This window comes from Anser cygnoides, chromosome 6 (genome assembly GCF_040182565.1).
Source record: "Anser cygnoides isolate HZ-2024a breed goose chromosome 6, Taihu_goose_T2T_genome, whole genome shotgun sequence".
Taxonomy (NCBI): Eukaryota; Metazoa; Chordata; class Aves; order Anseriformes; family Anatidae; genus Anser; species Anser cygnoides.
This window is the reverse complement of record NC_089878.1, coordinates 33111713-33133751: the sequence shown is the minus strand read 5'-3', so window position 1 is coordinate 33133751 and position 22039 is coordinate 33111713. Positions and strand designations below refer to the sequence as shown.

The following is a 22039-nucleotide window of genomic DNA, read 5'->3' as shown; positions in this document are numbered from 1 at the left end:
TTTTGCCATGCTTGTAATTATTTCAAGTTAATACTGCAGATTTATTTAAAAAATATATTTTCAGCTTTTTATAGAAAAATTTGCTTTATATTTACCCTTTTTACATGCACAGCTGGAAATTGTTGGAGTAGATAGAATGCGGGACAGATTGCAGCATGAGATGACTTGTGTTACAAGAGACTTCAGTATGCTCAGAAATGCAGAAGAGTTCATAGGTCTCTGGATAAAACTTTTACAGTATAAAAAAAAATTAAAGGATTTTCGTTCACAAGAATCACTGCAGTTTTAGTGGTACAGAACTCTTTGTCCATCAACTATCCAGGAGAATATAGGAAGATTCCATCAGAACAGAACATGTCCTTTGAATCAAATTATGACTGAGCTTGTAACTATTTTAAGTCATGGTATCTGTATAACATACCGAATGTCCAATATTAAAAAAAAAAAAATCATATACTACATCAGAGACGTGCTTAGAACTGTTTCTCTTAATGTTGTGATTAAATGGTAACATTCTAGTGAAATGTTTGGTTTTTCTTCATGGTCTGTTGAAATCTCAATTCACCTGTCTGGTAATGTTTAGTGTATTCTCTTAAGAATAGGCAAAGAAAAATAAGAAAAGCAGATTGCTTGATCAGAAGGACTCATCCCAGATAAAGGTGTGGGAATTTCAGTCTTTTTTTTTTTTTTAATGCTCCATAAAGTTCATGCAATGAGGCAAAGATACTTCCACAGGATTTAGGTGATGAACAGTAACATTGCTTGTGCCCAAGTAAAAAAATTTAAAGGGTGTATAAATATCCTAAAAGGATGTTTTGAGGGAGAAATGGAAGAGGACCGAATACATGTTGCAAACAGAACAAGCATGGACAATAAGTGAAAAAAAAAGCACAAGGTGCAGGAAAGTAGAGTAATTATATTACATATGTTATTTTCAGGTCTCTACCACTGTAGAAGTAGATAATTTGGGGGGGGAGGGGGGGTAATATTTCAGGAATGTACACCCATTAATGCAGGAAAGGAATAAGATGTCATAGAATCCAGAAATCAGGGCCCCATGTGATTTATAAACAACTTTTATTTTCTTTTATTCTGTATCATCCAGAACGTAAACCACGACTACTTAAGAATATAAAAGCAACTGTAGTTATTCCAATGTAAACAACTGTTACCCTTAGGTCTTTTGAGGTAGTATGTCAGATTTGAAATAAGCTAATGTGTGCATTGAAGTATTGCAGAAAAACTGGTGGTCTCTCTTTTTACCCATAGAGAAACCCAATAATCTGGGGGAGAAAAACAGTGTGACCCTTCTGTTGTGGGTGCTTACAGCATCCAGAACGTAGCGTTGCCTTTCTTCTTTTTTATGAAACAGCTCACTTTTAGCACTACTGGACAGCTTTTCAAGGCTCTTAATTAATATTGGTTGGATACTAGGGACTTCTACTGTGTCAAAATATTGAAGTAGATTCCTGTTAATATGATTTGAATGTTTCATGCTTCCAGGGTTATAATGAAAAAGCAGAATCTGCTGTGTAGGATAAGCGATACTAATTGGTTGTGTGATGCCTGACTCATTGAGATCTAATCTTTGATTCTGGGTTTGCTTACACATTTATAACTAACAGATGTCAAAATAGCTCTCATGTCTATTTCTTAATAGCACATTATCTGAGATGTACAGCATCATACGGTTAAAGGGTTCTGTCTGCACCTGCAGTCTGTGCAGCTGCAGTCTGGGAATTAACTTGCCTTACAATGAAATAACTCGTTATTAAAGGACTCGTTAGATGAACTGCCACCTTAATTACCTGGGAAGAGTTGTAAGCAAAACTGCAGTAAACCACTGTAAAGATCAGCGCACAAGCACTCAATGTTGAAGAAGTACAGAGTATCAGTTTGGAACAGAAAAAAGCTGGGATAATGGGCACAGCGAGTTGGGTGTCAGAGCAGTGACTGCCTGTCTGACCGAGTGCTTGCACAGACAGCTGGCTGGGCTTAAAGCACGTCAGCATTCCTGCCGCTTCTCGATGTACGCAAAAATCTGCTTTGCAGAGAACTGCTTTTTTCTGTCATTCCTACTCGATCCGGGAGCAGAAGGCTGTCTGCTTTCCAGGCAGCTAGACAACTTCTAGCTCCACCTACCTTTTTCTTTGGAAGAGTTGAGGCACTGTCAGTTTCTGAAGTCTGACATTAAAAATAGAGGTTTCGCACAACATTGTCCAGCTCCTCCCAGGTTATTTTTGCTTTGTAGGAATCTTTGAAATAATCTCAACTGGGAGATAAAAATACTAGGTGGTATTGCTCTAGCTTACCCTGAAAAAAAAAATTTATTTATGCATTTTCAACGTGTAATAGCTGCACAGACTGAAGCAACTACATAGTCGGCTGTTTCACACTGTAATTTTCCAATTAAGCTGGTGAAAAATTCCTCAGCTGAGACCTAGTTAGTATTGAAAGAGAAGAGCTTCAGCTTCCTGGCTTGTGCAAATGCACAGTTGCCTTTTGCTTTGTTTAAGGAATCATAAATGAAAAAGACTTTCTGATGAAGTATCTGTGTATCAGGCAACATCTATTCCGCTATGGTATTGCAAGAAGTTTAAAAGATTGTCAAACTGATTGGAAATCTACCGTTTCCTTTGCAACTTAGCCTGTTATCAATCTTGTGAGCAGTTAATAGACCTTAGCCATCAGACTCTCAAGGCTTGTCTCATAACAATGACTGATAGGTTGGGGACTAATATTGTATGCCTTGAGAAATTGCCTTCTTTCTCTGAGAACCTTGACAAAGAAATTGGACTCTTTAAACCACTTAAAGGGGTGATCAAAACTGTCCTGCTTGAAGTGGAAGATTTTTTTTTTGACAGTTCCCAGAACAGACCCATAAAGGAGAATTCCATTGCCAAGCTACTGCTCATAATCATGAAAAATCTTGTCACAATACAAGTTTCCTATGCCATAATGCTGCCGACTTACAGACAAGCACAAAACCAGACTGAACATGTTGCCATCAAATTTTTCAGGGTGAATGTTGTATGTAGAGGACATGTTTATTGACAGTGTAGAGCAAGAGTACATGAACTGGGTATCTACTTGCTGTAAATAAGAAATGTGTTTACATCTTGGCAGTAATTGGCCTTATTGTTTCATGTGTCAGAGCTACCAGTGGTTTAGATATCCCAATGATTGGTTTTCAAGCTAGTAATGTAAGGCTTATGGGAAGCAAGCTCTCGTGAGAAAGATGAAAAGTTAAGACCATACCTGTTTCAAAAATAATATTTTTGAATGTTAGAAAATAGCATATTATTAGTTCTTAGAAGGTTTTTTGTTTGCTTTTTTTTTTTTTCCCCCCAAACTAAAATAACAATGCTGAAAGAAGCCTAGAATCAACTGGCTAGATATGCAGAATAAAATTTGTCTCTACTCTTGACTTCTCTCTACTAGCTTGCTTCTCCAGTATTTTAGCTTCTTATCTTGACAGGAGAATTCATGCAACTGTTCCCAATGCTTTTGTTTGCTCTAGATTTATAGAAAATGTTGAGCCGTGACAATAGCAATCCAACCTCTTGAACCGAAATGCTCTTTGCTTCTAAAAAATTTGCTGGCTTGCATCAAAGTCATAAATACTATAATGTTGCTTGTGTCATATCTCTTTATTGCACAGCCACGTGGAGAAGAGATTACCTTTTTTTCTCTTAGCCACCATAATAAACTTTTGATATGGAGTTGTGAGAAGAGTTAGAGGATGGATGTCATTAAGAAAAGGGAAGACAAATGGAAATTCAGGGTGCTGTCTAGACACGCACTCACTTTGTTATATCAGTGTCATCCAGTTTAAGAACTGCATTCACCCTTCAAAAAATATCTGAGCCTGCTCTACGATAGCAGTCCATCTTCCCAAACACTTTTGTAAGCTACAACACTGAAAAATGTAATTGTCTGCTATTTTTCCCCCTTGGTCAGAATTAAAAAAGAAAATTGTAGTCCCTGCACAATCGTGTATAGCTTTTTTTTTTTTTTTTTTTTTTTTGCAGCAGCAGCTCTTCTTTATTTTTGCTGTCATCTGAAGAAGTTTAGCTGTGCCGGGCTTTCTGAGCTCTTCTGAGAGTGGTTGCAATTGCCGTTGAACGTTGAGTCACAAGAATATATTAAATGTGTTACTCTGCACAACTAAAACTATATGTTCACTCATAGGGGTTAACAGATCATGTGCATTTGTAGGAGCCAGTGAGTCTTCCTTATAAGCCTCGATAAGTGTTCTTGATACATTGTCATTTCTAATTAATAAAAACCTTTCTGTATGGGAAGAGAAAACAGGCTGACTAGCTTAACTAACGGGTCCCTGCTGGCAAATGCCTGTGTGCTCCGCACCCCCACCACCAGTGACGGCTGCTCCTTCTGCTCTCAGTGCACTCAGAAGCTGAAGAGGAGGGAGCCCAGGACTTCTTACATCGCCATTTGAAGGCCCTTTTGTTTTGCCATGAGGGATAATTAAAAAGGCAAATATGAAAAGATTTTCAACGCAGGTTTAGAGTTTGTCAGAATAAGAATCAAAAAGGCACCTTGACTTTATCAGATGCCAATTAAAATAGAAGTCAATGGATGGCTCTGAAATAACTTTAAACCTGACACTTAAAAACAAAATCCACAAATGGAAAGTCCATGTCTTCTACATGGCCAAAATAATAGCAAAATATTCTTGCTGGAGCCAACAGTCAAGGTCAAGCAAATTAGACTTAATCATAGATTACTAGTTGATGAGTTTTGTTGGCTTGGTGGGGTGGGGTGTTTTGTTTGTTTTTAGTGTGGTTGTTATAACAGGTGGAAAGCGTAATGTCAGCTAATGTGCTACTATATAATCTTCACATTCATGTGTTGGCTTTATCTGTGATAGGATTCATGGTCTGTCACAAGAATATACGTGCAAAATCCCCTGTAGCAAACTTCATTCATGCAGGTATACAGATCTCTGCAGAATAGTCCTCATGTTTAAAAACCTCATGCTTAGTGACTTGCATCCTTTTAGGTTTCATAAAAGTGATATTTGAATGGAAATTATTTTAAGACATTATTACTAAGAAAATAACGTCTAATGTCTTAGACGTTATTACTAAGAAAATCAATACTGTCTAGCATTTGTGTGACATTTAAATTCTCTTTTATCATGTTTTCTATCATACAAATTTGGAACCAGCTATCAAAGGACTATTAGGGAGTTGTTTTTCCAATTTTTGCAGATATTTATCAAATTATTGTAGGATTTTTATAGCTGAGTTTTCTGAAGAGTGCTTTATGAAGGAGGCTTGTTTTCTATTAAAGAACCAAGAGAAAACACAGGCCAGAATAAAACTGCATCTGCTAGAAGCTCTTACAGGACTCTTGTATCTAAATAAGAAAATGAGTCAAAACAGTAAAGTTCAGTGTAATCCCTTTAAAACAGTCTAAAAATAATCTGCTTCTATTTCTAACAGATAAAAGCAAACTTCTGAAAAAAAATGTAAACTATATTTAAGTCATATATTTGCTATAAAAATACAGCAAACGGGAATATGAAAACTGGCTCATCAGCTCATATAAGTTGAAATTCTGTTATCTGGATGAATCATCATCCTCCAGATCTGTTCTTAAGCAGCACGGTGTCCTTAAAAGTGCTAGAAAACAGAGAGTTTTCTATAATGAAGTCAGTTTTCTTTAGTACAACTGTACAAAAGGGAGCTTGGACAGGAATTATGAGGGTGCAGAGAGGATTAAGCTATATGAAGAACACTCAAACTGACAGAAAAAAAATAATTATGACAAAATTTTATCAGACAAGATTCATTTCAATGTCAGCAGTCAGAAGTGTGAACTTTGCAGATGGTATTTGGTAAAGTGATAAGGACTGGGAAAATTTTTGTAACTTGTTATTTTGCTCACCTCAGCCACAAGTCCTTTGCTCTCTAAGCAATTCTCAGGACACCAGGGAAAGGTGAGAAACATTGCAAAGGAAGATGTAAAGTATTTCTACTATAAACAAAAAACTATTTTCTACCCTCTTGTGTTTTGTATCCCTTAAACTTCTCAGCCTACAAAGCTCCAAACATTCAGATGGAAAGATATTTTGTATTTACTCTTAGTTCCATTATCTAGCTCCAAGTCTTTAGCTGCATATTTATTTGTTTATTTATTTAAGAACAATGAAACAGTTGGTAATTAAGATATCTTCTGAGCATACACAGTACCACTCTTGGCTGAGAGAAGAAACTATGAAGGTGCAGGTTGTGGCTTCTGAAAAGTACCAGTCGCTGAAAAGTTTCAGTGAATGAACAAAGGATATTCATTGTTTTCATTGCACTTTGACATGATAGCAACTCGTAATGCTGTAACTGTACAGAAAACTAAAGTAGATGGTCCTGTTGTTTCAGTAGAAGACTGTCGGTTTTAGAGTTTGATTTTTTTCCTTCTTGATTTTTTTTTTAATTCTTACTCTTTTATGTAACATTTACTTTCTTTTCTCTTATTTACAATACATGAATACCTGCAGTCTCTTCATTTTTTAAAATTCCCCCTTCTCTTTCTCGAAACATACCCTGTTCCTGAGACACTGCAATGTGTTGCCATAGCAATCTTTGAGGAATGCTAAGTCTTTGCATCCACGGGACAAGACAGCAGTGTGGTAATTATCAAGAAAAAATAAATCCTTTTGAGACTTTCTTCAAGCCCCCGTATTATAGGACTAGATTATTTCAGCCAAATTGAAAGAAAAAGTGGGAGATTTCAATGCATTTGATGTGTGGACTGGAAAGTGACTATCCATTTGTGGTACATGACCTACACACATAATAAGAGTAGAGGAGGGTGAGAAATGGCTTCTATGAAAGATTTTGAAATCATCTGGTCTGCTTTAATGATGGCCACAAACCACACATTAAGTAACATAAGAAAAAGAGAACTTCATTTCCTTCAGGAGCAGGAACCAACATGAAATCATATCTTGTCCTGTTTGGGCCCCCAAACATTAAACTACTGCAGTTAGCCTGGGTTTGCTTGTTTTCCCTCTTTCTTTAATAGCTGAGACATTCAAACTGTGATAAGATTCATAAATTCCTTTATTAATTCACAGAATTGGTCTGGCAATTGTTGAAAAATTCAGAATTTAAAAGGCCTTTTTATCTGTTTGTTTCCCTTATTGCTTTTAGGTCTGAGTGTCTTTTTAAAAGGAATAACATGTTGTCTGATAATTGTTCAGCTGGCATTTTAAAAGCAGCATTAATTAACAAAAAGAGACACAAATTAGAAAGGAACAATACAAAGATAAAGCATGGGAAGGTAGCTGTGAAGCAGTCACATGCTGTCTGCCAACCCTGACATATTTTCACCAACGTTTAATTGTTTCAGGTGCTGCTCTAGGCTTTACTTGCAGCAGTAGTGTAAACAGCTTTCTTTGAGAAGCTCTGTCAGATTCTGCCTATTGGATAGAGGGGAAAATTCAGGTAGCAAAATAAGGTATTTAGCACACAGAAGTCCTTTTCTCCTAATTATAAAAGCTGTTAAATAATACAGATAGTTTTCTCTTTGCTGCCGGCTTACATTAGAACATTTGCTAGAATTACTAAAGGAAAGACCAACTAAATTCATGTTTATGTGAAGAACCTGGGGAAGGATTTGCTTGCTTTTTTTGTTGTTTATCTGGCAAATGAAGTGGACCTGGAAGTTAACCAAACAAAACAGCCTGTTTTTTCTGATTACAGTCATTGTCTTTCATTTCTGTAATTTTTCATTGTTGCGCCAACTTTCAAGGCTGGGCATCCTGAGCAAGCCAAGCTAGACCTTGCTTGCTGTGGGTAACTTTGTGGTGCTGGGAGAGGTTTCTCTTCTGTCAGATAGTCCTGTTTCGTCAGTGAGAGTGACTGCAAGGGGAGAGCATTGATTTCAGCAGCGTTCATTTAGACAGGACTATTCATAGCCCCGACCCAGAAAATATTCCTTCTCTACCTCAGATGGGAGCTAACAGTCCTCCCAGTCCCAGTGTCCTGCTTCAGCCCATGATTAAAGCTGTGTCTCCTATGTGCAAGGAAACAAAACTTCACTGACCCTCTCTCATCCCGTTTGCTTGTTTTGGCCGTGAAAAACTTCAGATACCTTTGGAGAGCTCTTGAGAGCACCGAGTAACTTAGTGACTGGAAAGAGGCTGTGTTTCACCCAGTAACTCCCACTGAAATCATCCTGGCCACAAACTATGGGGAAACAGGGTGGTAAGGCCAGTTATGGGTTGTAAAGGACCCTAGGAGAGAAAGCAAGCTGGAATATAGCATACCTCACAAAGACCATAAATAAAATGCCTCAATCACAGCATAAATGTAATATACCCAAGTTGGTATATGATCCTGTCACACCAGTTGTTACCATTTATCGCTCAGGAAGCAGCGAAGCTCATTGCCATCTCTCCTTGATGCATATTGCCCTCTTACCGTCCATTACAGACTTTAAAAGATGCTGCAGGACAGGCTTAAAATTATTTTTGAAACACAGCAATTTTGAGGGTAGTTCCTCGAAACGGCCGGGAGAAGGGCGCGTTTTCGGAGACTGGGTGCACGCCCTTCGTGCCCTGAACTTGCTGCGAGGCAGAAAAACGGGAGATGTTCCCGGTCCCTTTGAAAAAAAAAAAAAAATCTTTTTTAGGTGCCGCAGCCTAGAAATAGCACACGTTCAGCACCGAAACCGACACCAGCCTTCCCGGCGGCGGCGCCGAGGAGAACATGGCGGGCGGGGCCGCGAGGAGAGCCCGGCCGCCTGAGGGGGCTGCGGGGAGAAGCGGGCGGGCGGCTCCGCTCAAAAACCGGCGAAGGCGGCGCCTCCGGGCCCCAGGGCGGCCTCTGGGGCGGGACGCGAGCCGTGGTGCCGCCTCCCCGTGCCTGCCCCTCGCAGCGGCCCCGCCGAGCCCCGTCGGCCGAACCGCAGCCGCCCGCTATGGGAGCGGGGAGCCCGGGGAGCGGGCGGCCGCGGGTGCCCGGCGCCGCCGCAGTCTCGGGGGAGCGGGCGGCGACAACACCCGAAGGGGGACCGTTGAGGGGAGAGCTGGCGCTGGGAAGGGGGAGGGAGGTGCTGGGAGGGAAGAGGAGGGCAGGGAAGGGCTGAAAGTCCGGGTATGGCGGAGCCCCTGAGTCCCTGCGCCCCCCGGGGCCAGTGTCAAGCCAACATGGGCGCCAACGCCTCGTCGTCCAACATGGACGCCAACACCTCCTCAGCTGCCTCCGCGCTGGTGGGTGGCAGCTCGTGGAGGGGCAGGGAGCCCTTCTCCATCTTCACCGTCCTCATCCTGACCTTGCTGGTGCTCCTGACCATCGCCACCTTCCTCTGGAACCTGCTGGTGCTGGCGACCATCCTGCGGGTGAAGGCTTTCCACCGGGTGCCCCACAACCTTGTGGCCTCGACGGCGGTGTCGGATGTGCTGGTGGCGGCCCTGGTGATGCCGCTGAGCTTGGTGAAGGAGCTGTCGGCCGGGCGGCGGTGGCGGCTGGGCCGGGAGCTGTGCCTCGTGTGGGTCTGCTTTGACGTGCTGTGCTGCACGGCCAGCATCTGGAACGTGACCGCCATCGCCCTGGACCGCTACTGGTCCATCACCCGCCACCTGGAGTACACGCTGCTCACTCGCCGCCGCATCTCCAACGTCATGATCGCTCTCACCTGGGCGCTCTCAGCTGCCATCTCCCTCGCCCCCCTCTTTGGCTGGGGGGAGAGCTACAGCCCCGAGCAGGAGCGCTGCCAGGTCAGCCAGGAGCCCTCCTACACCATCGTCTCCACCGGCGGGGCTTTCTACCTGCCCCTCTGCGTGGTCCTCTTCGTCTACTGGAAGATCTACAAGGCGGCCAAGTTCCGCATCGGGGGCCGCAGGAGGAACGCCGTGGTGCCCCTGCCCGAGGCTGCCCAGGTAAGGGTGAGGGATGGGGAGGAGACCCTGCACTGCCTCCCCCTGCCGCCTGTGCTCCTGCTTCACCTCTGCACCCGTCGGTGGTTTCAGCACAGCGAGAGGACTGAGACGTGCCCCGGGGCTCTCATGGATTTAGCTCAGTTATGGTCTGGACCTGAGCTGCAATTAGCCAGTCAAAAAGTGCTACTCTGCTCCAAGAGTTTTATTCTTGTTTTTTTTCCTACATGTGTTGTGAGACTATGTGACAGGTGCATTCACTGCAAGTCTTGAGACCCATTTAAAAAATGTCCCTTTAGTTTGAAATTTCCATTCCTTATTGTTTTGTTTTTCTCTTTATCTTTTTACAGTGTAGTCAGGGTAAACAAAGACATAAACAAATCCTTAGGTCACATACAGAATAAATGCATGCACATTTTTCTGCCGATACAGACTTTATGTAGGATCTCTGTAGGGTCTATCAGTATCTGAAGGGATTTTAGTAAGCAGATTATATTCAACACTTTATTTATGTACTTGGGCTGTTTTACCTTGTATAGTGGGAACATAGTGCTTGCTGCATAGTACCAGAGCAGGGTATTCCTGGTAACCCTGCAAAGCCCTAGACCTGTGGGAGGTCTCATTTGTTTCAGGGATATGACTAACTGAAGGGAAAGCTGCATCCCTGAGGAAGGGTTGAGGAAGGCCCGTTGTGTCCCATTAAGTCAGGGTCTTTGCGTGATGATGTTGTCACCCATGCCAAGTGTGCTCAGCAGTGCTTACTGCGAGCTCTCCACTTACTGTCACATACCCATACTCTTGCTCCAAACTGTGGAACTGATTTGTTAAGGTATGTTTTTGTGTTTGCATGTTGTGCTTACTGAGTCCAGTTCTCTCCCAATAACAAAAGATGAGTGTGTGGCTGTTAGATCTATATAAAGAGACATGGAGCATTTTCTATGCAGCTGGGGCCAATCCTCACTCATCCACTAAATCCCTCTAAATTTGATTTTGAGTCATGGTAGGCAACATGTTATTATGGCCATAAATAAAAGTCTGGGGTTTCTAGCAAGAGATGACAGCCCTGGCAGTTATATGTGGTCATACTTGCATATTTGTGTCCTGATGTCTTGAAGATGTTTATAATACAAATTGATTTTTGAAGCTGTCTTCTATACAAACACAGAAAAAGTGTTAGAAAAGATGGAATGTCTCTTCTAGTGGCATCCTTTCTTTTCCTACAGCCTCCATCCTCTTGTTTGCACCACATTTCTTTCCAAGTTGTTCTAAGTGTGATGAACGTATTGCTTGGAGTTAATCTACAATCTTTCAAAACACAAAATCTAACTAAGTATTTGTAGGGTTTTTATATGCTCTATGTTTTACGTACACACATGCTCATACAGGACTAACGGTAATCTAAAAGTACGGAAAGTTAATTGGGCTGAGGCATTATTGCTCAAGTTTTAGTCTGTATGTAGGCACCTTGTTGGCAAGTCAGTTTTACGACGGCAAAGTCTGGCTCCTAATTGTCACAGCTCTGTCAGCAAAGGCCCGTGCATGGCCCAGCTCGGCTGGCAGGTAAGTGCTGTTTGCTGAGGCAGTGTCTGAGAGCTGGTAGAAGCTGTACTGACAAAAGAGCTCCTGTCAGTGGGAGCTGAATACCCATTTTTGAGGCGTTTGCCAGTATAGCTATTATTACAATCTCAGCAAGTGCTCAAGCCAGCAATTCTTCATCTTATATTTGCAGTGATTGACATTAAGTTCTTTTATAAGCGTGCCTCTTGAATCTGCAGTTGGTGTATACTGCCAACCTTCCCCATTGTCCCATCAGCTTCGTTTGCAGACTTAAATAAAAAGACTTGTGATTCACGTACAAACCTTTACTCTGACGCCCTGCTGCACACGTTCATTAAATTAACCTGTGGATTGAGGGAGCTGGCATTCAGGATGCATTTCTTCTCGGTTTCCTTTCTAAGTTAAGAGGCTGAGACTTACTGATTTTTATCCCAATCCCATTTAAGCACATAGGAGCAGGGTCTGTCATGCCCACCGAACAATAGCAGTCCCCCAGGGAATTCTGGAGAAGAATCTTCAGATGCTTCACTACTGTTCCTTTGGAAAAATTAAATAAATAAATAAATATATTTTTAATGTGCTAAAAAAGATAACATTTCCAGGGGAAGTGCAAACCTAGTGAGGGGATCTGGCTATCCCTCTCCGTATCTGGGAGTGATCTGGCTGTCAGCATCAGCCCTTGCCCTCTGATGGGGCTAATTCTGTTCCACTTCTCCTATATTGCCCAACAGCTCACTTTATTTTTCCATTTCTTTCTCCCCTAATGTCTCTGCTCTCTCTCCCGTCTTTCACCATTCTTTTTCTGAATAAAATATCATTACGATGATATGGGGACGTTTTTAAACACTGCTTTTCCACTAACAGAGCCAGGTGCTGAAGTGGTTTGTACGTGGACATAAGCACGTGGAGAGGGGACAGTCCTCTCCAAGCTGAGGGGTGGCATACCTAGGGTATGATTCTTTGTCACTTTGTGGTTAAAATTTTACCTGAGTTTTTAAAAAACACTTTAGAAAGTATTTGGAAAAAATTGAGAGAGATGGACATGAAGTAGCTGAGGTGCTTCTTGTTTTAATATAATACAGTATAGGGCTGTTCTCTTCCCCCTTTGAAAACGAGAACTTTTTTCTTACTTTCTCTTGAAACAAACAAACAAATAAAGCAGAATTGGGAGCCTAAAGTGGGCTGGTGCTTTCATAACTATTTGTTTACTTATGAAATTCCTTAAAAAGTGAATTCTGCAGTCAATACTGATGTGAATGAACCTTGTGTGAAAAAAGCAGTGACACACTGTCGCTGACAGCTATACTCTGTCCTACCTGGTTGACAGTAGGTAATAATTCTCCCTGTAAACAGTCCAATTGAAATAAATGAGACAACTTGAAAGACAGCAGAAGCTGATGGATAATGCCCTTTCAAATCAATTGAGTCACTTGTAGCGTCAGTTTTGCAAAAACAAGGACGGCAGAATCTGCAAGTCAGGGTTGCTTAAATGTAAAAATTACAGGGTCAGGATTAAATTTCAGTGTAAGGAGTTAGAAATTAAGTTCTGGTGATGTGTCATTGTTGTTGTCTTCCCAAAGCTTATCAGTTTTGCAGGAGTCCTTCCCACTGCTTTGATGGGATGTGAGCAAGGTCCTAGTGCTCGAGGAGCTGCAGCGTTGTTCTGCACCTTGGCCAGTCCAGCCTCTGCAGCCCACGGAGACGGTCAGGACGATACAGGAGCGAGAGAAGGTTCTTCTTCTCTGAAGGGGTCACAGGACATCGATTTCTTATTTCTGCCTCTGGCTGTAGAAGAGAAGGGACAGAAAACAAGTGGAGCTTTGCAGAAGAGGGGCAGCAGATGTCTGGTAGGAAAAAGATGAGGCAGGAAGCAAAGTGGAATAGCTGGGATTTTCCTGGGAGACACAAAGCTATTCCTGCTGATGGCAGAAAAAAATTCCCATGAGAGAAAGCAGGCATTCTTATCCCTATCAAATGTGCTATTTATAATATTGGTGGAACATCCAAAAAAGTGTAGATGTTCTTGTGTTTTGATCTTTTGTTGTGCATTTTAGTTTCTCGTGCTCTTGTTGAAAGAGCAAGAAGTACACCAAAGCTGCACTGAGGCAGTAATGATCTTGTTCTGTGCTGAACCACACCGTAAAAGGCAAAACTCTGAATTTGTGGGAATAAGCTAGATTTGATTGGTATATATCAGGACTATCACAGTGGTTCCGAAGTTCCAAAAGGTTTCTTTACTGTTGTTTAAATCAGAAGTTCTTGCACACCCTCAAGGTGCAGTACAAACATACACGATACCTGCCACGAAGGACCAGTAATAACAGTCATTAAAGCTATAAGGAACATCTTAAATCAAGAGATTTCTCCAGAAGCTCCTTGGTGGCGTGTTCTTTATAACACTGCTGGGAACACAGGAACTGACTGTGTGTTTCCGCAGAGAGCTGCGTGTGCCCATTCAGCGGCAGTGAGGTACTGGGGACAAACACCAGAAGCGGCACCGAGCTGGAACTGCTGATGAATGTGCAGAATGAGTTCTGAAACCCAAACCAACCTCCTTTTGGCGGTGATTCCTTTGTGTCTTTAGTGTAGAAGGAGAATGCATACACGAGAGCTCTTTTCCTTCCTTGAAATCTCTTTATGGCACTCTCACTGGAAAGTGGCCCTCTCTTCCCTTCTCAGAGCCTGTTGTCCTGGAAATAGCTGATTTCACAAATTCAGGAGCTAATTCTGGCCTCAGAGTAGCAGTGCTTTCATGCCAGCTATTTTTCCTGACTCGCAGCTGTGGGAGAGGAGTCTGGGTGGAGGGGAGGAGACCTGTGCCCAAGGCATAGCGGGCTGCCAGCTGCTGAGTGAGAGGGGTGCTCAGCACCCTGCAGAGGTGCTCATATCCCTGGTGTGAACTGAGGTGTCTTTGTGGTGTACTCTGTGGCGACCTGTTCCCCTGTCACAGCCTGTTGGCTACTGATCATCAATAGGCCCAAAATGGGGTGAAAGGTGTTATGGTGGGCTTTTCCTTTGTTCCATATGGCACAGAGATAATGGTCAAGTATTGCGACTTACGTTAGGAATTGGGAGTCATGCAAAGCCTCCAGGATTGGCACTGGACACCACAGATTTGCTGTAGTCAGAGCTGTGTTTTGTTCAGGAAAGGACAGCTGGCAAGGCTGGAAAGCAGCTACATAATCTCTTTGGGTGTGCCCTTGTTCGGGCAATGCTAAATCGCAATGGATTATCGCATGCCTGCACGAGGGGGATCCTTTAGCGTGGTTCCCCTGCCAGCTCTGCAGCGTTTGCCTACAGCAGACTGCTTTACCTTCCATGTACTCCGTGTGGGTTGGCGTATAGCAAACAGCTTTGACAACACGCTCGTGGGGACTGGGACTTGCAGCGAGGAGAAGCTTGCACCAGCCGGGACAGAAAGGTGAGTCAGGTCTGCAGCACATCAGACAGAGAGCAATAAAAATCAAACGACTTGAAATGATTGTGAAAGGCTGGGATTTCCCCGCTTTGCAGTACGCCGGGCATGCAGAGGTGAGCTTTCTGCAGCGTCCAAGGTTCAAACACGTTTGTAATTCCTGTTGCAGGCACTGGCTGAAGGGCCTTGCTGAGCAGGGATACTAGTTACATTTTCAATAACATTTTGTGTTATTAAATCCTTTCAAAGGATTTCTTACGGAAAATTGAAGCAATATATCTCCAGCCTGCCAGGGATATTTACCCAATTTACTTACTGAACAGAAGGCTCTATGAGAGAGCCCATTATTTTTCCTAAGGCAACAGACTGCTCTATTACAACATTATTCCAAAGTCCCAAGCAGAACTAGTTAATAAAAAAAAAATTAAAATTGAAAATGTACCTATGAAAACAGAGAAAGTTGAAATTATGTAAATATAAGGAAACTGCTGTTCTGTAACTTACAAAAAATAACATGATCTGTTTTCACTTGCTGTTTAGTATTCAGAGATCTGATCTAACAAGCAGAGGAGCTTGCAGAAATTCCTCTGTTTCAGTAGGAGCTGGATCAGGGTGTAAATGCCTGCTCGAAGGAAAAATATCTGAGGACTGTGGCATCATGTGTCAAAATAAATTAATCAATTTTCTCCCAAGTGAAATTAAGGGATAGAAGAACCTCTGCTAGTAAACTCCGCAGTTCAGCCACAAACCTTCTAAAATCTGAAGTACCGAAAAGAAAAGGCTCTGGTTTGATTCACAGATTCACAGAGTCTCGTTCGTTATCGGAATTAACCAGACAAATCGCTCCACCAACTAAGAACGGCCATGCACCACCACCCACGGAATCGAGAAAGAGCTCTCAATCTGTCAATCCTGTCCGTGTCCGGGCCGGGTGAGCTTTCCCGTGTTGAGTCAAATTAAGCCGCAGGCTCCACTCCTGGTGGTGCCCTTCCGTCAATTCCTTTAAGTTTCAGCTTTGCAACCATACTCCCCCCGGAACCCAAAGATGATGATGGGATGCTGTGAACTCTGTCTTCTGAGTAAGGGTTGAAGGTTAAATATGGTACCAAACCGTGCCCTGTGCTAGCGACAAGGTCCTTTGTGTGGCTCTCCCCAAGCAGCGTAGCTCTGCAGCTATTCCTCAGGGCTAAGAGGTGATCTTTCAGGGCTGCTTGTCACAAATCTGCCCTGGTGTCATCCATCCATCTCTTTTTACAGAGCGTGATTAAGGACGTGCGGAGCAAGTCCTTCTGCAGACAAACGATGTGATCGTTGCCACATGAAGGGTGTCCCATTTTAATTGTCAGGACAGATGTGATTTTCATTTCCCTCCATTATTTGCCTGCGCCCATAATCTGCCGCTCTTGCATTCTGCAGCCACGTCTCGTGTCGGAGGGCGACGACAGGGATATCCATCTTGAAGAGTGATTGCCTAGCTCTCGCCAGCGCTTCCCCCTCCGAGTCGCTCTGCCCATGCTAATAGCAGCCCTCCAGCCCTTACAAAGCTTGCACGGAGGCAGCCCGTGCGTGTGGAATACGGGGCTGATTGAACCCAGGGCCACCTTTGGAGCCGGGTCAAGTTCTTGTGGTTCTCATGAGTTATGGGCATGTGGGCAACTTCTGGGGCCTCAGGTTGCATCCTTGAACCGTTCGTGGTATTGCTCTGTCCTTAAAACTGTAGTGCTCAGAAGAGCTTTGAGCTCACAGACACTCAGATGGTCAGTGTACCGTCACTTCCATTTTCTGGGCAGGCTCCTGCATGCTGGTGACCTGTGGTCAGAAGCTGGTGGCCAGTCTCACCGCCCCTGGGAGCTCTGTGCCGGGCTCACTGCGCAGGTGGTGTGTGGTCCTCACCGAGAGAGGAGGAGGCGGGAGGCACCCAGGGGGAGCTGAGGTTTCCCATCTCATGTGTACTTCTGTGGGAGCTGGAGCACGGACAGAAGGCCAATTGAAATGGTGCTCTTCAGGCAGCGACGGACGTTTTGTGAGAACACCAAGTCCATGTGGGTGAAACGGGCAGGTGAGAGAAGAGGAAAAGCGAGGACCTGAAAATACTGCTTCTCCAGCAAAGCTTTTTTTCCTTCTTTAAATCAGAATACATCGATTACTTCTGGAGTATTTTAAATGCCAATTCAAAACGGCGGCACGGTGCCTGAGGCTGCATCATTTCAGGTGTGTGCTTTGTTCCCCTGGCCAGATGCAGCGTGGGCACTGTGACCAGCCCCGGCTGCTGTGGGGCAGGGCTCGGTGCCTCGCCAGGAGGGGGACGTGCCTGCGGGGAGACGGCCTCTGTCGAGGAGGAGCAGAAGGTGCCTGAGTTCTGCCCTCCGTAAGGGGCTCTGGCTGATGGGTTTACTTTCCACTGAAATATTTCCAAAGTAATCATTTTTATTTCAGGTATTTATGATTGGGTGGATGGGGGTGATTAATGCTGGCATTTTCCAAAAATCGCATGCATTTCATATAACTTGCCTGTAACTGAAGTCCCATTCTGTCGTTAAAAAGGTTCTGATAGAATTTTTTCCTGCAGGTTTAGCTGAGATTTTTTTGGGTGTGCTCTGTCCCTTCTGAAGAACAAGTAAGTGGTGTTGCCGTGCTCCAGCACCCCCCAGGGATGGGGTTTTGAGCTCTGCCTCCAGGCAGTTAGGTTGAAGAAAATAAGTTTATCTTACAGTTGATACAAGCCATGGAATGTAATTCATTTACTATTCAGGCCTTGAGAAACCGTAAAGATCACGTAACACCACAGGAGAGCATAGTTTAGGGCTGCGCAGGAGGTACCTCCCTTTGTTAGGTGACCCTAACAACCTGATTTCCTGGTAGGTATCAAGGAATCCAGTAAGATAAACTGCAAAATGATGTCTGCAACACACGCGGCATCGGTGACTCCTTGCTGACCTTGGTTTGTCAGTCACTCTCAGCAGCTTTTCCAACATAATGAGAAATCTGGTACTTTTGGCACTCGGGGACATTTTCTTTCTTTTAACGTGGAGGGAATGAGTTGCGGCCTTTTGTGGTAGGTGCGCAGATGTCGTACTGTCATTTAAAAATAATACTTCGCTCAAACAAATCGTCTTGGTAAGAATCCGTGTTTGCTTTTGTTTTGAGGTGAAGGAAGCTTCGCAAGAACCACAGATGGTGTTTACAGCTCGTCATGCAGCTATCACTTTCCAGACAGATGGAGAAACATGGAGGGAACAGAAAGAGAAAAAGGCAGCTTTGATGGTTGGCATCTTAATTGGCGTTTTTGTGCTGTGCTGGATCCCTTTCTTCATCACAGAATTAATAAGTCCCCTCTGTTCCTGCAACATCCCACCCGTCTGGAAAAGCATCTTTCTTTGGCTTGGCTACTCCAATTCTTTCTTTAATCCTCTCATTTATACAGCATTTAACAAAAATTACAACAATGCCTTCAAGAACCTTTTTGTAAAGCAGAGATAAAAGGGGACACGGAGGAGAAAATGATTCCTTTATTGCATAATGCAGAGATTTCTCGAAGGAGATGTGCCTGTGATACATGCAGTTTTCAAGCACAAGAGCTACTTAAGGGGATTTAGCAACAGTGAAGAAGAAGCTGGAAGATGGTTGGATAGAAACCTACTGACACTTGGCAGTTGTCTTTTGGAAATACATATATGCTGCCCCAGGGTTTGGCAAAGAAAGAAGCGGTGAACATCTCCCTTCTTTTCTTTGAAGCAATGTGGGCTAAAGTCTGCAAGCAAAGCGCTGTTTGTGTCTAATACCGTGACTGCCAAAGCCAACCAGCGTGATCCCAGCCAGGCAAACACAGGTGCCGTCCTGCAGCCTGCTCAGCTTAGCAAAGACACCAAGGGGGCTGCTAAAATGGAGCAACACTGAAATGTTTGAGATGCAGGCAGGATGCTGGCTTCGTTCTTGAGATTTGTTTGGAAAGGAGGGAATAAACATCCTGCGTTCCACCCATCGCTTAATTAATGTGAAATTAAGAGGGGTGACTAAGCAGCCCTAAACCACACCCTAGCATAACCGAAGGGCTGTGTTCTCTTGCAAGCAGCAGCTCTCAGCAGGAAGTCCTGGTGAAGTAAAGGTCAGTTATGTCCCCCGGGGTTACGTGAAGGTTTAGGGCCAAGTGTAACGCTGTTCAGAGGTAGGTGACAAACTAGGAATGTCTGCGCTGCCCTGTCCAGAGTCCTGGCATCGTAAGTGTTGTACTCATCACCCTAACTGAGAGAATTCCACTATTTGCCATTTTTAATCAACTTTCTCCTCCTGTGAGATAGGTATTGATGCCATCAGGTTCGAGTGACTCCAAAAAAATCCTAAACGACTTAGAATCAAGCCTTAAATTGTTTGCCCAACATCTAATTTTCCCATCCCAACAATAACAAAAAGATGAGAAACAGATACCCACGCATACTACTCAATCTGTCTCTCCACATTTGCCACTCTAATGGGTTTTACTTCCTCCCCTTCCCTGAGGGAGGATGCTGAGTGTTTCTGAATGTTTCTAGCATGGCAGCTCTTCACTGCAACAGAGTCCCAGCAGCAAGTTAGATACTTGCTCAGCTTCATAATTGCCAACTTAAATAAGCCTTTCCCTTGTGAATCTCAATTTGCCTACAAAAGGAATAGCTGGTGTTCAAACTAAGGTTTGGAGGCTTCACCATGGCTTGGCATCTGGAACTTGAGCCAGCACCGTGAGGCCAGAAGACTACTGTGCAATTCTTGTCTGCTTGCACCGATGCTGTTGCAAAGGCTGGAGATGCAGCAGGGCTGTCTCAGCTTGCTTGAGAACGGATAGTAGCAGGGCTACTGATGGAGCATGCACTGGAACTCTTCACCTTGTCAAAAATTAATTTAGCTTCCTTAAGAGGTGAATTTTAGGCTTTATAGGTTCACTGTGAGTTCTCAGGATAGCTAGTTTTGTGCTCTGCCCACCCAAGCATCTGTGACAGCAGTGACTTGTTACACGGTGACATGCTGCCACTGAAAGCAACCTGGCTTCATATCCAGAGATGAGAAACATTTCACTACAGTGCAGTTTTAGAAAGCTCTTAAAAATCAGCTTCCCACACTGGCTCTGTGCACGCCTATATTTAGAAGAGCAGCAACACATATTCAGGATGTGAAATCCTGGATTTCAATCACACAGAAGCTGGGCTCGGGGGGGCAGGAGGAGGAGAACCGCGTTGCACAGCGTCAGAGCTGAGCCTGCTGCCTCCTGTTTGATAGCAGAGCAGGCACTGCCAGCCCCTGACCACCCGCACAGCAAGGACCAGGTTTCACCCACGGATTTACGTACCAAACCTAGTAACCTGGTACAGTAGGAGCATCTCTCTTGGATAGTCATCAACCTTGATTAAAAAAGCTGGAACAGTGCGTAATTTTCTACCTCCCTTGGTACTTTATTTCCGTGATTAATTACTCTCACTACTAAAACTTGGAACTTTATTCTAATTGAAAAAAGAAGAAAGAGTAGAATGAAGCATGGAGGCATTCCTCCTTCCGGCAGTTCAAGCATTAGAGTTCAGAGCTCACATTACCGCTGTGTTGTTACCCTTAGCTTCAAGACAGACCAAAGAATATACAGAAGATACAACTCCCACATGCATTAAGGTAAATGATACAGGATCGTGAACATACAAATAGAGAGAAGGGGGGAAAAAAAAGGAAAAGAAAAAGCTATTCTAGGAAGTAATCATTTGACAGTGCTTCAACATTGGGTCATTTCCCCAAATACCAGTTGCCCATTTGAAATACACCAGTTATCTCTGCCCATACACAGTGGACTACTAATTTTAATTTTATTTCCTGATGCTGAATCTGTTCCTAGAACTCAGTGGGACTATTGCTCAGCAGAAAGTTCACTGCTGCACCCTGCAGCAAGGCTCTGAATCCTGCAGTGCTGTATAAATTAAGGCCTCAGGTTTTTTGTGCTCTCGGCATCAATCCACAGATTGTACAGAAATCCAAAAGCTTTGGAAGATGAAAATGAGCAGCAAATGAGAAAATGAACATTTTTAAATGAAAACATAACTGCTTAAGAACTGTCCTCCTGTCTTTGAAAATTCCACTTAAGAGTTACCTCCTGATACTGCCTTTCACTTTGAAAAATAGCTGTCGTCATTTACAGTGGAATCCAAAATTAATTTGTTTGGTTCTGTTTAGCAGGATTGTCATATTTATAGTGCTAGAGCATCGTGGATACTGTTCCCAAAAATCACCTTCCCACGAGTAGTCATAGCATGATGTACACTTGTTCCTCTACAGTAAAAGTGGCTGGGGACAGAATGATAAAGTAGTTAGCCTGACAGGCATCATATTGAACAGGAGGAAGAACCAAGTTGGCTGTTCGAAGAAGTGCCCATTTTCTTATACTACTTCTTGATTTCTACTCAAGTATCAGAAGAAATGCTACCTCCAATGTACAAATTAGAAGAATAATTACAGGTTTTTATAGAGGGCAAAGTGTGTAGACGTCATTTATGATGTCTACTGCTATCAAAGCCAACTAGAGAATGTCTGCAAGTAGCACTCAATCCAGATTTCCTTCCTCAGGTACTCCGGTATTTAATTTTGCCTAGATTTTTCAGATACATATGAAGAGAAGCAGCCTGCACGTATTCAGTCACTAACTAGTGGGGGGGAGTAAGGTACAAACTGGCTCAGTGCAAAGGTTCTTTTTATTTGTACTGAAGGAACAGGAAAAGTGTTTCTGGTTGTCACAAAAACAGAGTCTCTTTTATGAGAAGGCACAACACATTGAATCTAGCCTACCACGGTTGGGGTAGCTCACCACATTTTACCCATACAGAACGTCAACAATCTCCTTACGCAGATCTTAACAAATCCATACATTTCTCCATTTAACACTACAGACTCTGCATGAGATCACATACAACTATCAAACCTTCCCCTGTCCTCAAAAGGCATGGAATCAGGTAGCGCAGTGTGATGAACGTGTACCATCTCCACCGAGAATTCTGTGTAGTGAACAGATGCCTGTGCAAGACACATCTAACCCTTCCACGGATCTCCTTGGCATACAGCAGGTTTGACAGTTTGTCCCAAATACTGAAACATCAAGCTTAACAAGAGCAGCAAGAGAAAACAGAAGTGTTACTGAATGCTATGTGACACATGAA

At 43.4% G+C, this 22039-nt stretch overlaps 2 protein-coding genes and 1 long non-coding RNA gene across 4 annotated transcripts in view; 1 reads left to right on the top strand and 2 right to left on the bottom strand.

Moving 5' to 3' along the window:
* Positions 1 to 4030: 4030 nt before the first annotated feature.
* LOC136791047 (uncharacterized) lies at positions 4031 to 8500 on the bottom strand. The gene is made up of 2 exons (XR_010832157.1): positions 8383 to 8500; positions 4031 to 8260 (listed from the first exon to the last, which is right to left on the bottom strand). It is a non-coding gene; the product is annotated as an uncharacterized lncRNA (long non-coding RNA).
* Positions 8501 to 8881: 381 nt separating this feature from the next.
* Positions 8882 to 21670, top strand: LOC106039360 (5-hydroxytryptamine receptor 5A-like). 2 transcript variants are annotated; one of them, XR_001209194.3, is made up of 3 exons: positions 8882 to 9907; positions 18024 to 18930; positions 18966 to 21670. XR_001209194.3 is itself a non-coding variant. In XM_013186463.3 (2 exons), the coding sequence occupies exons 1-2, from the start codon at positions 9125 to 9127 to the stop codon at positions 18354 to 18356; spliced, it is 1116 nt and encodes a 371-aa protein (XP_013041917.1). In that variant the 5' UTR covers positions 8882 to 9124; the 3' UTR covers positions 18357 to 21670. The 2 variants fall into 2 exon arrangements, 1 of the variants encoding a protein (XP_013041917.1); XM_013186463.3 differs by having other exon boundaries at positions 18024 to 21670.
* CCDC93 (coiled-coil domain containing 93) overlaps positions 21560 to 22039 on the bottom strand; it is a 41224-nt gene continuing 40744 nt past the window's right edge. Inside the window, exon 24 of the mRNA XM_066999042.1 lies at positions 21560 to 21981. The gene's annotated coding sequence lies outside the window, so the exon portion shown is untranslated. The remainder of the gene's footprint in view (positions 21982 to 22039) is intronic.

Coding starts and splice junctions, on each gene's coding strand:
- LOC106039360 (XM_013186463.3), top strand. CDS start 9,125: ATGGCGGAGCCCCTGAGTCCCTGCGCCCCCCGGGGCCAGTGTCAAGCC. Junction 9,908..18,023: donor CCCTGCCCGAGGCTGCCCAG/GTAAGGGTGAGG, acceptor TTTTGTTTTGAG/GTGAAGGAAGCTTCGCAAGA.